This window comes from Oncorhynchus mykiss, chromosome 26 (assembly GCF_013265735.2).
Source record: "Oncorhynchus mykiss isolate Arlee chromosome 26, USDA_OmykA_1.1, whole genome shotgun sequence".
Taxonomy (NCBI): domain Eukaryota; kingdom Metazoa; phylum Chordata; class Actinopteri; order Salmoniformes; family Salmonidae; genus Oncorhynchus; species Oncorhynchus mykiss.
The window spans coordinates 32622065-32642880 of NC_048590.1; the positions used below are offsets into that span (position 1 = coordinate 32622065).

Genomic DNA, 20816 nt, shown 5'->3' on the forward strand with positions numbered 1-20816 from the left:
GTAATGATACGCAATCCTCTTAGGACCCATCCACCCATAATAGTTGTCGTTACAGGCAATGAAGGAAAATGCTGATGGACAAAAAAAATGTAGGCGGGCACTTTACATTTAGTAATGATTTCAGAGACCAGGCTATGCCCAAATGTAATTAACAGGCGTAAACAAGAAAGCCGGATGACCTAAAACACATGTTAAACTATAAAGAAACACACATTCTAAGTAAATAGCTACAGGTAAACGAGCTAAGGATTGTATTTTGGCTTAGCATTTTCCAAGCTAGCACTGCAATGCTGACATTATTTCACCTGTTGGAGCCTACTGAAAGAAACCCAATGTAATCACACATCTCTAAGGACTGCACTACATGCATAAGGAATAATGCATGAGGAATCTATTGAGGAAATTATCTTACAAACCCACAAAACAATTTTTTTTTTTAAGAAAAAAAAGTGATTGAATTCTACCAGACTGTGGATCTATTGATTTGATTTTGATTATCAAATCAGGGTAAAAATTATATTGCAACTCAAAACTATGTACTGTTGCTATAAAATGAACAAAAAACTAAAGCCTTCGTGACTATTGTATAATACGAGAGAATCCTGGATAGAGAACCTACAGGTAGTTAGTTGATGATGCTGCAGGTGAAGAGTTGCTCACTCCCTGCAGAAACAGACGGGCCATAGGGCAGTTAGGGCAAATGCCATATGGTCTGGTCAATCTTTAGCAGTGGGCAGGTCTAAATAGGGGGTTTTGTACAGAAGTATCATTATTTGGCTAATAATGAGCCTCAAGGGAAAAATGGGCTGGTGCATTAGAAATCCCTTGGCCAATTTCAGGTCCCAGTCCGTCCCTGACCCCCACCATAATGGTGGGACCTGTGAGTAGTTCTCACAGGAGTAGGTCTAGTTTCTGTTCATTGAGGATTCAGGAACTGGAAATGTATCATATCAATGTGTTGACTAGGAGTAACAAATTCTCATATGTTTGTTACAATGTTTTTTGCTCATACTGAGTTTTTGTCCTGACTGAAATGTAGTTATTTTTGTGTGCGTAGTGAATATGCTGTAATGGAACATTGTCGGATTGGTTTTCATTCCTTTGGGACTTTTGTTTCAAGATTGCTAATATGTACGGTCCCCGCTGTTAACTGACCTGTTTTGCTTTAAACATTAAGTTATTGGTACATGGCCCCATTGTAGGAATCACTTCCTGGAATGGTCTTGATGTTGATCAGTCTTGGATCTGTCCAATCACAGCTTGGAAAGATAAGAAGAGAATAATCCTAACAAACCAGTTAATCTACAACACTTAAAGTCATGTGCATGTTTTGTAGACAAGAGGTGACTGATATTGTAGGGTAGGGCACATGGCATAGGGGAGAATTCCATGCCAACAAATGTGTAGTCCAGGAATCAAGTGATCAATTGGTGACCTCGGAGTCAGCCATAAGATATTGTGGTGCAGAGTGCGGGGGAGGGCATGGATAGTGGAAAAGGGGCGAGCATGAGTCAGTGGCAGAGTGTGTGAAAGCTGTGGGAGCAGAAGAAGCGTTAACAACATGACAAGTAGATGTAAGTCAAGTTGCCATGTTATGAGGAGGACTAAGGAGGACAGAGTAGGATGACGGTAGAAGACGGAGAGGTGACGGGTGAAGTACCACCTTCTAGAAAGCTATGCTATGTGGTTGTGGGAGGGCTACTACTAATCCAACTTAGTGATCTAATAATGTGTGGTTCATCCACAGTTTGCCTTAATTTAGCACGGAGCTGATTGGAGTCTAAAATAAGTGAGAATTAAACTAAAGAAAATGTAGTATCCATTGCCATAGAGGGAGACGGATTTATTTTTGTGTGCTGTTATTTTTGCCAAACAAAAACAGTCTTAGGGAATAAATAGCCTTGCTGTAGAACAGGTATGGAAACTACATCCACGTTTAGTTGACATGTGATGAGCTATGTAAAAAATACATTTTCTGTAAAAAGAATAGGCTATCTGATTGTGCACAAGTGATGTTTTGAGTGTATCAAGTTGGTTTCAGGGACTTCATAGTCTTGCACAGCCCTCTTGACTTCCATAACCCACCCCAAACACACACACAGTAACACACAAATGCACAAACACACACACACACACAGGTTGATGGAATTGATGTATGTTTACCTGGAGAATGCTATCTCTCTTTACTCTAGAAGTTGTCTCTTGGACTGGAAGTTAAAATAGACATACAGTATGTACAGAATCAGAATTAGATGAGGTTTATGCATGCAAGTGTCAGTGGCATCGTGTTTCCGGGTGCAGCCCTCTGATTGAGTTATGTGTTACATTGTTAAACCTAGTTGTCTAATTAGTCCAACGGTCCACGTATCCTATGTGGTGCGTGCAGTGTGCATATGCTAGAGATCTAATGTAGCCATAGGCTACCATTCCTACAGTATTTGCCATGAGCGACGAATTATTAATACCATTCTGTTTCACTTATTTTACAACTCCCTAGATAGTTCGAATCCTGGTTCAAAGTTGGGCAAATATCTCCTATTACTCACGTTACTTACCAGTACATTTGTAGCGCATATAGAAGTGTCACAGGTGTGACGAATACCCCAAGCATAGCGCTTCGTCACTGCATAACAATTAGATGGCTCAGTGTTCGCGGTGCAACTGATGGAATTTTACTGAAAACAGATATCGCGTTTGAACTTGGAATTAATGGTTGTAAACTGAAACATTTAGGATTTAAACCATTGAGGTGTAGGCTACAACAAAATACCTAAACATATCTAGAAGTTTAGGGCATAGCTTAGGCTACTTGAAGACGTGGATTCACTTCAGATTTTTCTAGGCATTTGAAAACGAAGCAAATAACAGTATATTGCAAATGTAAGTATATGAGTCTGGCTCTGTTTCGTCCTCAACGCTAGTTAATTTTTTTTAGCAGCAACAAGTTCTCAAAGAACATCATCTCACTAGCGAGAGGGGCGATAAAAGATTGTGAATTGTTTGTCTTATCGGGTATCATCCCACCTCTGATTGAAAAAAATCGAAATGTTAAAAGTTGTGCCGGCTTTGCGTAATATTGCCTGAGTAGTAACAATAGACAGGCAGCAAAAGCTATAACCTAGGCTACTTCGTGCATATGTCTTATATTGTACAACTGTTAGGGGGGCTGAACATTATTGTGCAAACATAGCCTAATTTAAATAATTGAGATTGTATTCATTGAGTGGTCAGTTAGGGTCCCTCATAAACTTGACTGCCTTCGCTTATTTCAATCACGCAAGACCTCTAATGGCGTTGTCCGGGGGAGGGTATTGCGTATATCTGTCTTTCTATCTATACAGGCTTTTGTGAAAATCGCGGCTGGTTGTTGTTTGTCCTGACTGTAGAGCCACCAAGGTGTTACAGACTATAAGCACGCGGAGATTGCAAAGGGTTATTAGATTGATAAGTCACCGAAGTGGTGGGCGATCTACTGAGCACAGCAGAAGTTCTCATATGATGACTTCAAACAAGACACATTACCTACCAGCATCTGTTGGAGTGAGTGGATATTAAGACACTTCTATCTCCAGGACAGCGTAGAGGAAAATGGTAAGTAACATGGAAATACAATCGAAACAGGAATGGTATCCAAGAAATAGCAATGCTTGCGATTTAATCCGGGAATTAATATAGGCTAGCTATATAGCTGGATGATGGGATGGACTCTGTGGGCTACTTAAGAAACTCTCAACAGAGACCCATGTGTATGTTAAGAATGATGATGTTGGCAAAGCTTGCGTACAAATATTGGAATACATTTCTAAGCTCAAGAAATGCAGGTAAACTATGTATTGGGATATATTGTATCATCTGTGCGCGCAATGAGCGGGTGTGCTGTATTGTCTTTGAGGGCTTTAAGGTTGTGTATATTGCCAACCAGGGTTTTACGGTATGTATTGAATATTTTTTTTCAAGTGTGGTGCCAATGAAAAGCAACATGTGTGTACCTGTCGTCCTGCCCTGTACATGACTTGAAGACAAAAACCCAGCAGGATCAGCATTGTTAGGTGTACAGCTATTTTGGAGATGCTATTTGATTGAGCCTTTGTGGTGACTAGAGGCTTTTGGTATAGGTGCTGCTTTTCTTAAGGTCCGGCCAACATGTGATCAAATATTAACAGGACGGGCTTGGGGAGAAAAACGTTCACGTGACGAGGCGTTGGGAAGCAGTAGAGTAAAGCAGTATCAAATGGCACTTAACAAAACTATAGATCTTTTTTGCCCCCTTAGTTACCCTCGCTGTGTTATGCTTTCAGCACGTTGGACAGAGGCACCGGAGTCGTTGCATGGACTAAAACACCAACTGGACATCAACTCTCTTTTGCTGTTCCCTTACCAAAGCTGGGGAATTTTTTTCAACTTTTGGTAAGAGTATGCTGAGGGAGCCCTGTGATCTAAAACGGAAAATATGAGAAATGCGCGTATCAATGAAGGGCTTGCGCTTTGAGATTGGTCTCGCCACTTAGAGCATGTGAAAGTTGAAATCTTAGAGCCGCTGTATAGGGCGTGCGTTCTTTTCAAGCTCCAGTCTTGGTATACAGCTTTAACTTTGGGAAATGCAAGTCTTGGTCTTGGAGATCTAACCACTGATAGTGGTTGTCAGCCCTTAAAAAGGTAAGAGTTCACACCATTGTGATTAATTGTTATTCATCCGCAATCCTTGTCATTATCGTCTATATTGTTTTATGGTTTCAAATTGAACTTGGATCCTATCAAATGCACCGTCATGATATTGTGCATTGATTTGCGTGAAATTATATCCAGCTAATTATTTTCCAATTTGAATTACTATTTTGATTTGATTTGATTGATAACAGTCAGCGTTTATGGATTTATGCAGGGTGCTATTTAACCTTATCAAAGTTTCGTTTGAAGGATGTATATTTGTATACAGATTACAGTATTTATCATTACTATGAGTACATGATGGAGCCTTAAATTAAACACGCAAAGCACTCGTTTAGGTTTATGTTGTAGTCATTTAGCAAACGCTCTTGTTCAGAGTGACTTACCAAGGCTATGCATGAAGGGAAGCTTAATAAAACTCGTAAACAAAACCTTTAAAATCACTCAAATATATTTTTTTAACATTTACTGCAACACAATCTAGGCTACGGGATCCTGTCTCCCAGTCGAAATGGAACTTTGGAATGCGCAATTCATGAATCATTCTACCCGACACTAAGCAGAATAATGGTGCATGTCCTAAATAAAATATTAGCCTCAGCCCAGGCTACCTTCTCACTGACTCGCTTCATATTAGGGCATATCTATCTATCTATCTATCTATCTATCTATCTATCTATCTATCTATCTATCTATCTATCTATCTATCTATCTATCTATCTATCTATCTATCTATCTATCTATCTATCTATCTATGCCTATATGTATTTTTCATATCAAACTATTTTATTCCTCTCTCGACCCTAAGCGGCAAAAAATAGCTTACTCTTATCTGCTTAACATCTTACCATCCTCCGTCATCGCGATCAAATCACTTGTGTTTTTACTACGGCCGCTCCTCGGTTTCATTCATACTGCGCTTTCACTCTAGCACTAGCATCACCTGCTACCCCTCTTTGTCCGCGCGCAAGTCTGTGTAGCCCGCATTCGACCTGTCGAAGACAACTTCCACCTTTACAATAAATAGCAAAACCACAAATTACACAATGATTTAATGAAATATGAATAACACAAACATTACCGAGAAATCCTCGCATAGAAATCAGATGAATTTCAAAGATGCAATCAGAGATATGAAATTACAAGAAAGATAGGCGTGGTCAAACTGCCTATTGACAGATGTTAGGCTATGGCTGGCTAAAGGTGGTGCGAGATAAGATGGCTTGATAAGAAATTGTCTGAAAGCAGTGTGTTTATAAGACAGTAGTATATCAGACATGCAAGATTGCGATGATCTTCAAATTGATTTGAACAATGTTTTTGCTGATTTAACACCCAACGGACTTTAGAAATTCGTCTTGAGTGCCAGCGAAGAAACTGCAGGATATTGTCTGTATTCAATCTCTCTCTTTGTGCGGCTTCAGTTCAAATATTCTGATTTCAGGACGATGCTATTGAATGGCAAACAGCTGCGCGAGAAACCCTGAGATATCGACGCCCACAAGCGCTCGCAGCCCTGTTTTAATCAAGAGGCTTCCAGTGGGGTTACATTTCAATGCATTATTGATGCATTATCCTCATTTATAGGCTACGTCTGAATTATTACAGCTTCATTGTGTTTTTAAATTACATGTTTAAGTTCAATTCTAGCTTGCTTTAGAGAACCAAATAAGGCTCTTTAAAACATAGTCCATGCGTGACTCATTATTTAATTAAATAATGTACTTAATAATTTAACGAAATTAGTATACTTATTAGGCTATTGCCTATAGGAAAGCAGGAGACCCGTTAGCTAAGATGACGCTGTATGTTGTAACATATATTACAGCTGTAATAATAAGAACAAGAGGAATCATGTTAATATTATTAATAAAATGTTTTATATAATAAGATGATAATTACTAGGGCTATGCTCAACGAATCGATCGCCTAAAACGTTTTCGTTTTATTTGTTGCAGTGGGTTTATGAATGAGTAGACCAGCGACTATATGACAAATTGGCTGCATACAAAGCAACGTGCATATTGTTATTTATTAGATTTTCAGATTATCTGTTATATTTCTTAATTTGGTCAGCTTTTTCTTTTAATAATTTTCTCAGGAATAACGTATTTTCTTCAGGAAAGTCGTAGCGAGAGGAGAAGTGGGTTTATGTGTAGGCGTGCGGAGGGAGGGAAGAGCGGAGGCGGGGTAGGGGGGGTCTGTGGGGTGGCACGACACACTTTGTATGTATGAAGTTTTTTTTTAGAACTTTCTGCAATGTACGTCATCGGATCAGTCCATAAATGGGGATGTGTTATCTTACTGAGAATCTCCCTCAACCCGCCCCCCTCTCCGCACTCTTAGCGCTGCAGAGTTGGGGTGGGCGTCAATAACAAATCTGAGGATGGTAGGTTTCATTCCAAATAACATTAAATGCTATTGTGGCATCATATTTGACAGAATATGCGTGTTTCGTTCTTTATAGATGACTCACAGGGGCGATGAGAGATATTTCTGTTTGCGTTCCTATAAAGGGGTTTAGTTTTCCGAGTCAACCTTTCATGAACTTTAAATGGCGAGGGCTATGAATATGTATAGCTGTAGCTATAGCCTCGGAAGTATTTTATTATTTTACATGGTAGGATCTGAAGTAGGCTAACAGTTGATAACACTCCAGCTGGAACTCCGACTCTCAACACAACGTTTTTACAAAACAAAAATCCGTTTTCCATCCTTATCGTGCGTAATTGGATGTGGGATAGTTTAACATTTTCATAACAGTAAAAAACAAAACCAACAAAAGGCTAATGATTATCATAATATTAATTGGCTAATGATAATAATATTATAATAATCGGATTATAATCGGCGGCGGTGTGGTCATCATTTTCATCATCAGCACCTCCATCCATCTAGTTATCATGTCATCATAATAAGTTATGGCGGGTTGAAACGTTTGAATCCAGCTATTTATCTATTCAACGATGCCGAGACACATCTTGGTTAGTTTAAATCATGGGAATACACGATTACAATAGTTGATTCAACACAATATGTGTTTCCAAAACCAATACCTTGCTGTGCTGCTTGTCCAGTAATTGTAACCAACGAGACAAGAGTCTGACTGGCTGCTGGCATGACGCCACTGCAGGACAATTCGGTGTGTGTGTGGGTGTGTTTGTGTGTGTGGAACAATGAGGTCCGATGAATTGCGTCTGTTCAGAAAATTATATTTACAATCAACTCAATTCCGTTCTTACATGTAATTGATTAAAGAGTGTGCATTGTACTGAAGGTGCTTAGAAAAATAGATGTAATTGTAAAAGCATTTGTTGTGCATGCATATTATGCATATGTGTCTGTACAGTAGCCTAATTAATATTTGTATTCAGCATAACTTTGAGATGTCTTATGTGGTAGAGTTGGACTCAGGATACCTGCCATGAGTGTTTGAATATGGAATGGGGTGCTGAGCTCTACCACTGGTTGGCTTTCCACACTCTTTTGATATTGACATCAAGTTGGATGCCTCTGTTATGGACAGGGAGGGGCGAGCGACTCATTTACCTTACCTATTGAAATACTTAGGTGTAGTGCTCAAATAAGAGCTCAGTTTAGATCCTCCAGACATTCTGGCAAACATTTCTGTGTCTTTACATTTCATTTGTGTTGGTGCTGCAGTCAATTTGATGAAACAAAGTGTGTGTTTTTGTTGTTTTGTGTGTGTGTGTGTGTGTGTGTGTGAGTGTGAGAGAGAGAGAGAGAGAGAGAGAGAGAGAGAGAGAGAGAGAGGAGTGTGAGTGAGTGAGTGAGTGAGTGAGTGAGAGAGAGAGAGCGAGAGAAAGATATATGAGACTTCTTGCATATTCCCCCGAAATGAGCTTGTTATGCCTTATGCATTTTCTCATCCAGGTGTTCCCACAGGGTTTGGGCAGTATATACATAGACAGACTAGAGTTCAAACTTACCATTGGTTCTTAATAACACTATAGCCGGATATTCATTATGTTTCATGGGAAGCAGAGCAAGGGTTAATTGTACCCTGAAGTGTGAATTTTGATATAGAGTAGCTAATTCTCAGCAGATATGCTTATGATGCCCAATTTGATGCTGCCACAGAGCCTTGTTATTCTATTGTCTGATTACTTCAAAGAGGTATCTTCTGAAGGTGTCGTAATTGAATGTTCATGTCACAGTGTGGATCTTGGCATCGCTGACTTGTCAGAATTATGTCACATTTGGCAAGAGAAGATGTGAAAAGATGTATGCCTGTGTGTAGTGTCATCAGTGTTGTTTTAGGCATCTGGTCAGTGAAGAGCAGGTATAGGGTGCCACAGTGTGTGCTTCTTGTGTTCGCTAAGTGAAGACTATCATGTTGTCTTTAACTTCAAAACGTTATTCAATATTTCTAAATTCTTTGTTTTCGGACTTCAGAACCATCTGTTTAAAAGTTTGTCTGTTTTAGTTTTTACAAGTTTAGTTCACCCCAAATACAAAATTAAGTTCAATGTTCGCTCACATTGAAAATGGTGTAAAAGCTGGAGAGAGTGTATATTCCATGCTTCAGATTTCTGGTTACTGCCACCATCCCCTAAGATAACCTATGGGAGTGAACAGGGCTCCATCACCATGCTCTAAATTGCATGATCAAACCACCTCATAGTACCCTTCAAGTAGCCTAACTTTACATGTTTATATAAAAAAATCTAATTCATCATGCTGCCCTTTTCTGAGTAGAAAATAGTTCAGTGGGTAATAGAAAGCATGAGTATGCCACTTCTGTCCAAGGATTGTAATGTTATGAAAGACGTGAAACAAGGAAATGTTGGCTTGCCACACCATTCATGGTAAAGCACCCATCACTCTTGAGAACTCCTTTTGCATAGCAATGACACTTTTTGACAAAGATAACCCCAGTGGGAGATGTCCCACACTTAACCTCGAGAATTATGTCTATTTTCTGAAAAAGGATTGGTGATTGTCTGAAATCTTTTATTCTGAAAGTGGCATGCTGAAAGCCAGTTTGGTTCACTGCTCAACATAACATAAGGGTATTATGTTAGCATGAGTGAGTGTGTCTGAGTTTTAGTTTAGGGGCAGCAAGTTCTGATCAGGCACCCAATGTAACCTTCATCAGACACATAGTGTACTGTAGGTGCAAGGGCTGATCATTAGCACTGACACGTATAGTATAGCATAGGATAGCATTGCATAGCATAGCACAGCATGGTACTCGGTATTGGCTAGCTCTTTCTGACTTTGCTTAAGCGTGACCCAACTATGCATTTTAAATTCAGTTGCGATGCACTTTATTTCAGACACCCTAAAGTTCATTTTGAAGTTCTACACAAAATGCAAAATAATCTCCTCAAACAAACTCTCTTAGGTAACAAGTCTCCTGAATTTACCACTACTTAGAACGCCACCTTGCATTGTGCTGTGTTTGCAGATATGAGAGAGACCATGTTGTTGTTCTTCTAATGAGATGCCAAGTGATTTATTTATGAATTACCTTGTTGGAACAGCCCCCGTGCAAGCTTCTTTTTTTTTGGAGTCATGTCGCTCAGCGATTGCTGATGCAACTCTTTGTCATCCAGAGTTTGCCCTCGCCTACTGTGATCCTTCGGGGAGGGCTATATTCATCTTGGCATGTCCCCAGGTGTGTTGGAGGTGGAGTGAATCACAAAACAGGTGTGAGCATTCAATCCCATACTGCTATATGCCAAGTAAGAACCATCCACCTCATTAACTTGTACAGAGAAGAATTACGATGGCCATATAGCAAACACATCACAATAAATCTTTCATTGGAGGAGGTCCAAGCCACAAGGACAATGAGCTGTTTCCTTCATTTGACTGAGGTTGAGCCCACAACCTTTTCTCTTCATCACTTGACTTCTCTAAACACCCACTGGATGCTAAAGTTAAAAGCTTTATTAATTTAAGTGAGATATTTTTTTCTTTTTCCAAGTTTATTGATTCAAGCCTTATTGAACACTGCTGGGATCTTCAGAATAACGTGTACATTTTCTTGAGTATATATCTTTAATATTGAGAAGCCTTGCATTTAATGATACGACTTTTGCTTTCATATGATTAAGTTATGTGTTATGAGAAGTTTACGATTTTATGTTAGGGGAAAAGGGAATGGAGACAATTGGTATCATGGCAAAAAGTGTCTACCAGTAGGCTTTCCGCCTGCATAGATCCCAACAACTAGGGCATGGAATCTTCTCATTATATAGGTTGCCTGGAAGCGGCGCTGTTCAGTAGCTCTAGTTCGCAATCAGCGATCAGTCATTCACTTCGCGCAAATCGTGGTGCTGTCCGTGGTTCTGAATGTTCAGTATGCGGCGCGTTGATAGAGGCGCTGTCCGTGGTGCTGAATGTTTAGTTCGTGGGCGCGCTGACCACAACACTGACAATGGTGTTGTTGTTTTCTCGAGCTGATCGCGGCGCTGTCCATGTTGCTGAATATTTGTGCACTGGTATAATGGCACAACGAGGGATTCCCACAGATAAGTTAAATGTGCACGCATGATTATATTTCAAGTTGGATAAAGGCGTCTGATAAATGGCTATTTTGTATTGAATCTGCGGCTTCTTCAATTTAAGTTACAACAATTTCGAGAGCTAGCCTATTCAAATGCTTCTTTGTCTTAACTTCGGACATTCCCTGAGATGGTTATATCTACTTGTAACCCATAGTTTTGTTGGTATAACATACATGGCATAGCCTACCTATGGGATCTGACGATAAACCATTTCAAAGGCTTCGGGAAACGAGGTCTAGCTAAGCAGGCTTACCTTTTGCATTTATAACACATCTCCTGGTCTATACAGGAGCATTTCAATGTAGTCGTAAGTGTTCTGTAGACTTAATCAATCCCATACAGAATATACACTTAGTTATAACACGTTAATGAAATAATTATGTAGCAGTGAATGTGTGATTCTGTCCAATTTCACAACTAAAGTAACAGTGCTCTCTAAAGAAATGCCATATTTCTGGTAAAATGCATGGAATAAGAATCTCTATTTTTGGGTAGGGTATTGGTTTTCTTATTTTCATGATTTATTTGGGATTTTTTTAGACCAACACACACACACACACACACAAACACACACACACACACACACACACACACACACACACACACACACACACACACACACACACACACACACACACACATATATGTGTATATATATATATATATATATATATATATATATATATATATATATATATATATATATATATATATATATATATATATACAGGCTATAAGCCTCGGACATCTTATCAGATCTATTCACCACTTATCATGACACGCAATGTAGCCACATGGCACAGAATCAAATGCGTTATTATTTTTTTATGAACAGTACAGCTACAAAAATATCACATCTGATGTCAGTGAAACACGGAAGAAAGATCCATGGCCAATCCCTTCTTTATCCCACTCCCATCTGTCGACCAAAGGCGTATAAAAAGCATGATGAGAGCTAGGCCTGCTTTAGGACTCTGGTAACCGTGTTTGGTGGCAAGCAACCAGTCAGCCAGCGGAGAGTCACATGCTGCAACGTCATTATGTAGTAAGTTACTGTAATTGCAAGGGATACAGGCGTCATTTCAAGCTCAAGAGGTCTCTCATCGCGTAGTGCCGTCGCGACGGTGCGGCGTATAGCATGCAACCCCTTCGGTTTTAAGCGATCTCCAAAGGAGCCGTGCAGCCATGGGAGTCCATTACCTCAACCATGCAATTTCCACCATCAATAATTTAATCTATTTGCTCCAAAGCTGAAGAGATATCCTGAAGCTGTCGGACAGTACAGTACAGGGAAAATATAGCTTAAGTAATTACATAGGGGGTTGTCCAAAACATCCCAGATGACACTGTCCTGTTGAATGGTCTCCTTTACGATTGGGCAATAAAAGGTATGTTTTTCTAAACTTTTTTGATCATGTTCGCTCTGCTGTGTCGATGCTCGCTCGTTTTGTAAGTGGGGAGATGTTTTAAAAGTATTGTAATCAAGTTGGGGATCATGCAGGCGCACCACCGACTTTGTCGCAGTTTGAGAGAGGATACGTGTAACTCTATCCTCTTGTTCATTAATAAAAAAAACGGCGTTATTATGCTGATTGAATTTCTAATAGGGACCACGAAAGAGGTCAGTGGAGGTAATCATTTAGTTTTCTGATGTATTTAGCTGATTAATTAATGCGAAGGGTTGTACATCTAGCCATGTTGGCTATTGCCACTGTAAGAAATAGGCGAGTAGGCTACATTGCCTACCAACATGGGCTGTAGGCCTATTGTAGATTATTCCTTTAAACCCATAATCCATAAATGCAATGCATTTAAATGTTATGTTAAATAATATAGCATCGTAATTCAGATAACATATATTTTTAACAATCTGTAAATTGACTATCTTTTCTAAAAATAAAAAAAGACAGGTTTGTAAGCAAGTTATGAAAACAAAAGTTTGATGTAGTCATTAAGACTTTATAGGAAACTTGAGACCTATGCTCAGCTATATCCTGCAGTGTTGGTCTAGCTCTCTCTTAATCCGGATAACCTCACAAGGAAAGGCGAGGATGAATATACGGATTTTAAAACGAATCCCTACATGGAGCAGTCGCGCAATTATCAAGGAGTACGCGGAAAATCCACAATTATGACATTTTATACGCTCTAGGTCGAGAACAACCCAACGGCGCCGCGATACTGCTGTTTACCAAGTAAACCTTGTTAACGTTTGGTGTAGAGATTTTTTTTGCTTTCTGTCTGAGATTGTTGCTGTTTTGTAGTGTAGGCTAGTTTGTCTCGGGACATTGCATCAAATAGCTCTGAAAGTAGGCTCCAAATTTGGCACAGACTTGGAAAACTAACTAAATATGAATTAATGCCATTCGGTTAACACGATTTTCTTCTTGTTTAGTAACCTTTTGCTTTTTCAGTCTACAAGTGTTCATGTTTTCCTTTTTGACTTTGTTATCGCCTTAAAGTAAGTAAGTGTGTGTGTGGTGTGTGTGTGTGTGTGTGAAAGAGAGAGAGAGAGAGAGAGAGGGGGAGAGGATGTGTCTTAAGAACATTTCGTGGTCTAATACGCCACCTAGCGCAAATATATGGACACATCTTGACACCCGTTTTAAAGTAGGACTAGGTCTAGGTCTAATGTGCTGCTGTTGCCCCTTTATCTTATTATTGTTCGTATACACCACTTGCAATCAAATTCCAATCAACATCGTTTTAAGATACTGATGATTTCTTTAAATATGAATATGTGCAGTAGGCTAATAAGCTAAATTGAGCACTGTTGATGTCTTTGATGTCTTTCATCACGTTGCTAAATGTAATTATCCTAAGGGTATATAAGGGCTATTTAATGGTTGTAAAAATCCCAAAGAGAGCACAGAGTACTGGGCTTTTTGACCTATGTGGGGACACTGTCTGACAGTGTCAATAAATTAATTCACATGTAATGTAAACCTTATGTTTGTTAATTAATTAAGATGGCATACACTGGTATTACAGGCTAGCAATTGGCAACTTGTAATTTTGACAGCCAATGTACACATAATAAAATATTGTTAGGCTGTGGTTTTGAAGCAGTTATCATTTTACCTGTGTGACCTGGTTGGCAGTCACTTTGACAAGCTAGCATGTTGCACCACTAATTAGTAAGTGCAACTTATGGATAGACATGCAGGAAATGTTGCACTTATTAGAGTACTATGTTTATCAGGAGGTGGCTTAAGTATGAAGTGGGTAACCTTTGAATATTATGATATTGTTATATATAGGCTATTGGACCTGTCTTTTGTAAACTGCCACATTAATGACACTCACTGGTTCTTTCCAGATGAAGTGGTGGAGGACAATGCCCACATTGTCTGTCAATGGAAAAGATGCCACTTGGGCCTTCATGATCTACTGGAACATATTCAACAGTCTTAACATGTCTTGTTTTAAGTGGTCATTACATTTATTTTATGATTCTTATCCATTTCAAGATGCTATTTGCAAGTGTCAGATAGGGAGCAGATCTCTCAAAACAGGCTTCCACGTTGTTTCTTGGTTGCATCTGTTAGCTATTACTGGGGGGGAAAAGGATAATGGCGTTACATTTGTATTTTGTGACTGAGTCCTCTAGTATGTTTCCAAAATATATAGTTCATATAAATGAAGCATTATCTTTTCGGTAGGTTTATTTGGAGCACATCCAAAGGTCATATTTTAATGGACTGGATAGGAAAACATGTTGATTGGTGTAGCTACAGCACAAACTGATGTACAGGGATCTTGGATCATCTGGAGACGGGGTATTGTACCCCTCGTAGTGACTTACTCTACAATGTGTTTTCAAAGTGAAAACATAAAAAAAGAGAGGTGTGTTAAGACAAGAATCGTGAGAAAATTACTCTTTGAAAAAGAAAGTTAGTATGTATTGCCACAGACAATTTGCCCACATTCATGACTGTGTAAGTTAAGTGTAAGTGAAATATGAAGTCATATGTTGTCATGTGCTGAGTTTTGTACATGGTTGAAACACCATTGTGTTTGTGAATCCACTCCAGCATCTGTCAAAGGGAGATTTTTCATTATAATCCCCACCTGACACGAAGAGCAAACACTGCAAGGCACCATGCTTTCTCTAAACCCAACCGTATAGCTGTGCCTGCCTTTCTCACAACAATTGAACAGGTGCTCATCTGAATGTGTCATCGCAAAGCCCTGCCACTATGTGGAAATCCATCAACTTTTATCTATGAACGTTCTGAATGCACCAAATGCAACTGTAAAGGACTGATTTTATTTATGGAATATTGATATTACGGAATACATGTTATGGCTGGATAGAGTGTGGAAGTTTGCTTGTTCTCTTCCACACCCATACTGTACATATTCAGTACATGATTATTAAATAACACTGCACTGATTACCTGGAGATAAAAAAATCTTGACTGTAAAATCCAATTCAGAGCTGAAGATATTCTCAAATCTAATATATTAAATGAAAACATACCAGCCATGGTGAGAATCACTTTTACTTTGGTTTGAATTAGATAGGTCTCAGAGAGTACTGTTATTCTGAGCCAGTCCCACAGCAATGAAGTGATTCATCGGCTAGATTGCATTTTAACAGGATGTTGATTGAGAGCATAAGCCATATTGATTTTCCTGATGGAAACAGGAAATAGCCGAGTTAGAAATAAAATTATTTGTTGTTCCCGGTGTGAGGAGGCCCAGAGGACTGGCAGGCAATTGCACACTGATGAGTGGCACTGCCCCCAAAACACCTCCCCTCCATCCTGTCCCCTATGGAGACCTGGGAGAGACGTCATCTGTGGTTGTTATGCTGCAAAATGACGCCTGCACTGACTCCCCACCCCCTGTTACTGCAATTTAGCCCCAGTGATCCATCAGGGAAGAAGGACTACTACATCTGCTGCAGCATCTTCTACATGAAGATGGACCCCCAATCAGTTCATGTATCAATAAGCAGTGTGATGGCATTTCAGTCCATGTATTTGTTTTCCTAGATCATTGGGGCAGCCTAATGACTGGATTTGACAGGTCACAGGAACAATTTATAGGATGATAAAGGATTACCTCATATGAATGATTATTTTCAAATTACAATATTGAGAAAAGGTTGGAATGATTTCCTGCTCATCTATGTTTGCTTGGCTGCATTTAGTCTCCAAGGTTGTTTTGTCGGTAAGAGGAAAAATGCCCCCATCCCCATGCAAACACGTACAAACCAAGCCCTCCCATCCTCTCCTCCTCCATCCCCTCCCTTCCCTCTAACACACACTCACACTCTGGAGAAACACGTCACTGAGCTTGGGGACTCAGCGGCTCATTAAGGAGAAGGATGTGATATTCTCAATCGAGACTGTGAGACTCCCAGCACGCCTATTTATAGATGCAATATCTCTATGGCAGTCACCGTGGCGTTGGCTAATCGCAGCCGTGGCCCCAGACACCAATTAAGAATGAAACAAATGCTTTTTGGGTGGGGTCTGCTCCTCCCTTCTGCTAAGGTCCTTCCGTCCGCCACACTGCCTGGTGGGGGAGCGGATCTGCTTGGAGCGTATTCCTGCATCAGGTCGGGATACAAGGAGGGCGGCATGCAGAGTGCAGTCAAAGCCCTGCCATGGCTATTTTTAAATGCCCCCCCTCTGGAGAGCAAGAGCTAGGTTTCTTATATTGTGGTTGTTTTCATATGTTTGACTCTGGGTCTGGGATGTCCGTGGATATGTTGAATTGCTGTGACTCATAGGGCATAAAGGTAAGAGATGCTATTGTGAGCTAGGGGTAAAGGATGAGGATGCGGGTGTGTTTGTATATTCATATATTTTGGCTCTGTTGGGCCCTTTTGGCGTTCTTTCCCTTGTAATGTCTGTGTACCAAATTTATGTGAGCAGCTGTACAGAGTATTATCTGATAGAAGGGGTACGTGAGTGTGTCAGGATGCAAGCACATTACCTCTCTTCACTTTTCTAACCAGTACTTTACTGACTCTCTCTCAGTCTCTGCTTTCGCTACTGCTCACTCTCAGCATTCCTTTATTTAAACATCTCTATGTCCCTTAATAAATCCTGCCCCCAATTTGACCCTATCAAGTTTAGCATATTAATGGTAATATTACAACAAATATTGGTTGCCTTTTAAAAATTACACAAAATAAACAGTCACTTATCTGAACCTAGTCAGAAACATTCATGTATTTTACCAATCAATCAATCAATAATTCCAAATGTGGTGTGAAGTCAGTCTAACACATGAAACGTGTTAGGCTACAATACATGACATTGGATTGGAAACATAATATAACGTGCCTGTTCAATAGCTAAACTGAAAAAAAGTATTCAGGCCACATAGCGTTTATGATACAGTACATGCCATCCAGGGATTACAACATCAAAATATGAGAAAAATAATTATGATGATTATGGTGATGATGATGATTATGATGAAGACATACTGTAGTTTCCTTATCAGTTTAACGTAATTGTTTTAAAAAAAAAAGGTTGTTATTTGTCGTTGTTGAAGAAGAGAAAATAATTATATATTGGGTTGCACTTCCTAGTAGGATGGCCCATTAGGAGATAATTAGCTAATGCTCTGGCATTTAAATCATGATGCATAGCCACTCCACTCCCAGTCTGAAAGAACTTGGCCTCAGTTGAAAACGCTGGTGTCAGCAGCCCTTGATGTTGCTTCTGGGGCCTTTGTGGGAAATATTGTATGGGAAATATTGTATGGGAAATATTGTATGGGTAATGAGGAAACAGAAAAAATGGAAATCACAAGAACAGCACAATCGGTTACATGCACAATTAATTCAACTAGGTCTAGGTTGTTATTTTTAAAGAGGTCCAATCCAGAAAAAAATATCCAATCATGTATGGTAATTACTTATACCAAATAGTAGTGGGCACTCACGGTGGTGTCAGACTGCTGGCTTTCTTTGCAGCTGGAGGAGAAATGTGATTCTCTGGTAGTAATGGGGGGAGATGGTAGGCGTGCATCATCTAATGGTGCTTAGTAATAGCTGAAAGGAACACAATTAGATTGTGATCCAACCTTGAGATATTATGGAATACTATAATAATGAGTGTATTATGTACAGTATTTTGTATAAGCACACAACTCTGATAACTCAATGGAAGAAAAGTGTTGATATATTATATAATACATAATATAGCTACATATGATTATATACGTATAAGTTGCACTAACATTTCATCCTCTCTCCCCTCTCATCCCTCTCTCTCCACTCTCTCTTTCTCTCTCTCTCTCTAGTTCCACCAGGTTAGAAGAGTGATGACCATCCTGTTCCTTACTATGGTTATTTCATACTTCAGTTGCATGAGAGCTGCTCCCATGAGAGACGCCCCAGGTATGCGGGGCCACCGAACGGAAGGCTACTTGGGTGCTGCAGTGACAGCCGGCCGGGGCCACGGGACTCCACAGAGCGGGGGTGGGCCGGGCCAGCATGGGGGACTGCCCTCGCTCACAGACACGTTTGAGCAGGTGATTGAGGAGCTCTTGGAGGTGGATGGAGAAGCAGCTCAGCTGGGGCCTGGGGCTGACAAGGGCCAGGGAGGAGGGGGTCCTTCCTCTGTGGTCACCACGGAGACCAAGGATGTCGACCTGTATGCATCGCGGGTGATGATCAGCAACCAAGTGCCTTTAGAGCCACCGCTGCTTTTTCTCCTGGAGGAATACAAAAACTACCTGGACGCCGCTAACATGTCCATGAGGGTACGGCGGCATTCTGACCCGTCGCGGCGTGGCGAGCTGAGTGTGTGTGATAGTATTAGCCAGTGGGTGACAGCTGTGGACAAAAAGACAGCCATAGACATGTCTGGGCAGACCGTTACCGTCCTGGAAAAAGTCCCTGTCCCCAATGGCCAACTGAAGCAATACTTTTATGAGACCAAATGTAACCCTATGGGGTACACAAAGGAGGGCTGCCGTGGAATAGACAAGAGGCATTATAACTCCCAATGCAGGACAACCCAGTCCTACGTGCGAGCGCTCACCATGGATAGCAAAAAGAAGATTGGCTGGCGGTTTATAAGGATAGACACATCATGTGTATGCACATTGACCATTAAAAGAGGAAGATAGTGTATATAATGTATAGATTTTATTGAGAGTTTAAAAAAGAGAGTAAAGAGAAAATATCTATTTGTATATATACATAACAGGGTAAATTATTCCGTCAAATGAAAATTTTATGGACTGCATGTAAAAAAAGATGAAGTTTATACAGTAAAAGTGATACTACAGTCTATTTATTGAACATATTCATGACCTTGTAAACAATTAAAAAAAGATCTGATCAGTCATTTGCGCCCAGTTTAAATTACTATATCACATTCCTCAAGACATTGTGGTTTGTTTATGTTGCCAAGAATGTGAGAAAGAAGGAAAAGATCGATGAGGATGAGGGAGAGGGTGAGGACGAGTTCCATTAAAAAAAACTTGCATGCTGCTTCAATTGTGAATTGAGAATTTGTCCACCTAAGAAAAAAGGATATGATACCGACCAAAACATTCCGTTTACATACTCAACAGTAAAAGGGTTTTCCTCCTCAGTACTTTATCTGTTTACTGTTCTAAACTTCTCAAGGTAATGTTGGAATTACATACTATGTCAAGGTGCTGTTGTCAAAGCTTTGCTGTTTATTTTTTTATCCCCACCAGAGGACAAAATATAAGAATATATATATATATATATATATATATATATATGTATAAAATTTATTCATTGACATATGTTTCTGGATTAATATAATTCATTTTGTATGTTGTGAAGTTGTTTGCAATATTAAATTGAAATATTTGAAGAAATAAAAATGACTATAGGCAACTGAAAAACAAAACCAATGTCAATAAAGTTTGAACCCTACATTTCTAGTTACACTGCATAAACATTAGATGAAAACATGGACAGATGGACGGCCAGACAGATACATAAATACCTACCTTCCTACATGTATACCTACCTACCTACGTACCTGCCTGTCTGCCTGCATGCATGCAGACTAGAGGAGGCTGGTGGGAAGAGCTAGAGGAGGACAGGCTCATTGTAATGGCTGGAATGGAATAAATGGAATTGTATCAAAACATATGGAAACCGCATGTTTGACTATGTTCCATTTATACCATTATGGGTCCAAAATGGGTCAATAGTCTATGTCCTCAGTTTTGCCGTTATGATAAGGTAACACAGTTTAATACAAAGCAATGAGTACTAGGCCTATTACAATGAGCCCATCCTCCTATAGCAGACAGACAGACAAACAAATAGACCAGATAGATTTTAATTTCACCAGCATTAGCTTGGTTATAAAAGCCTCAATATATACTCAACCAACAACACAAAGAATCAGAACATATAGTAGGCCCATAAGTCCACGTCGTATATCCTAGGCTACAAGCTGATCCTTGATGACCTCTGAGAGCTTGATGATGAGTACATTCAAAAGTTTTCAATCCTGAAGACAGCATCCTTGACTTGTGAATTCCTTGGATGGGCCATCTCAACCCTGTCCCATCGACACAGGTAGGTGTCCCATGCCTAGAAATGGATGGACAACATTCTCTCACAAAGGATACCAAAACATGCCTAATTGT

At 39.8% G+C, this 20816-nt stretch overlaps 1 protein-coding gene across 4 annotated transcripts; it reads left to right on the forward strand.

Moving 5' to 3' along the window:
* The first annotated feature begins 3292 nt into the window (after nucleotides 1-3292).
* Nucleotides 3293-19523, forward strand: LOC110506655 (brain-derived neurotrophic factor). 4 transcript variants are annotated; one of them, XM_021586436.2, is made up of 2 exons: nucleotides 3293-3591; nucleotides 18474-19523. In XM_021586436.2, the coding sequence occupies exons 1-2, from the start codon at nucleotides 3589-3591 to the stop codon at nucleotides 19302-19304; spliced, it is 834 nt and encodes a 277-aa protein (XP_021442111.1). In that variant the 5' UTR covers nucleotides 3293-3588; the 3' UTR covers nucleotides 19305-19523. The 4 variants fall into 4 exon arrangements, with proteins under 4 accessions (XP_021442111.1, XP_021442113.1, XP_021442117.1 ...); XM_021586438.2 differs by lacking the exon at nucleotides 3293-3591 and adding an exon at nucleotides 4171-4656; XM_021586442.2 differs by lacking the exon at nucleotides 3293-3591 and adding an exon at nucleotides 12000-12592.
* Nucleotides 19524-20816: the final 1293 nt, after the last annotated feature.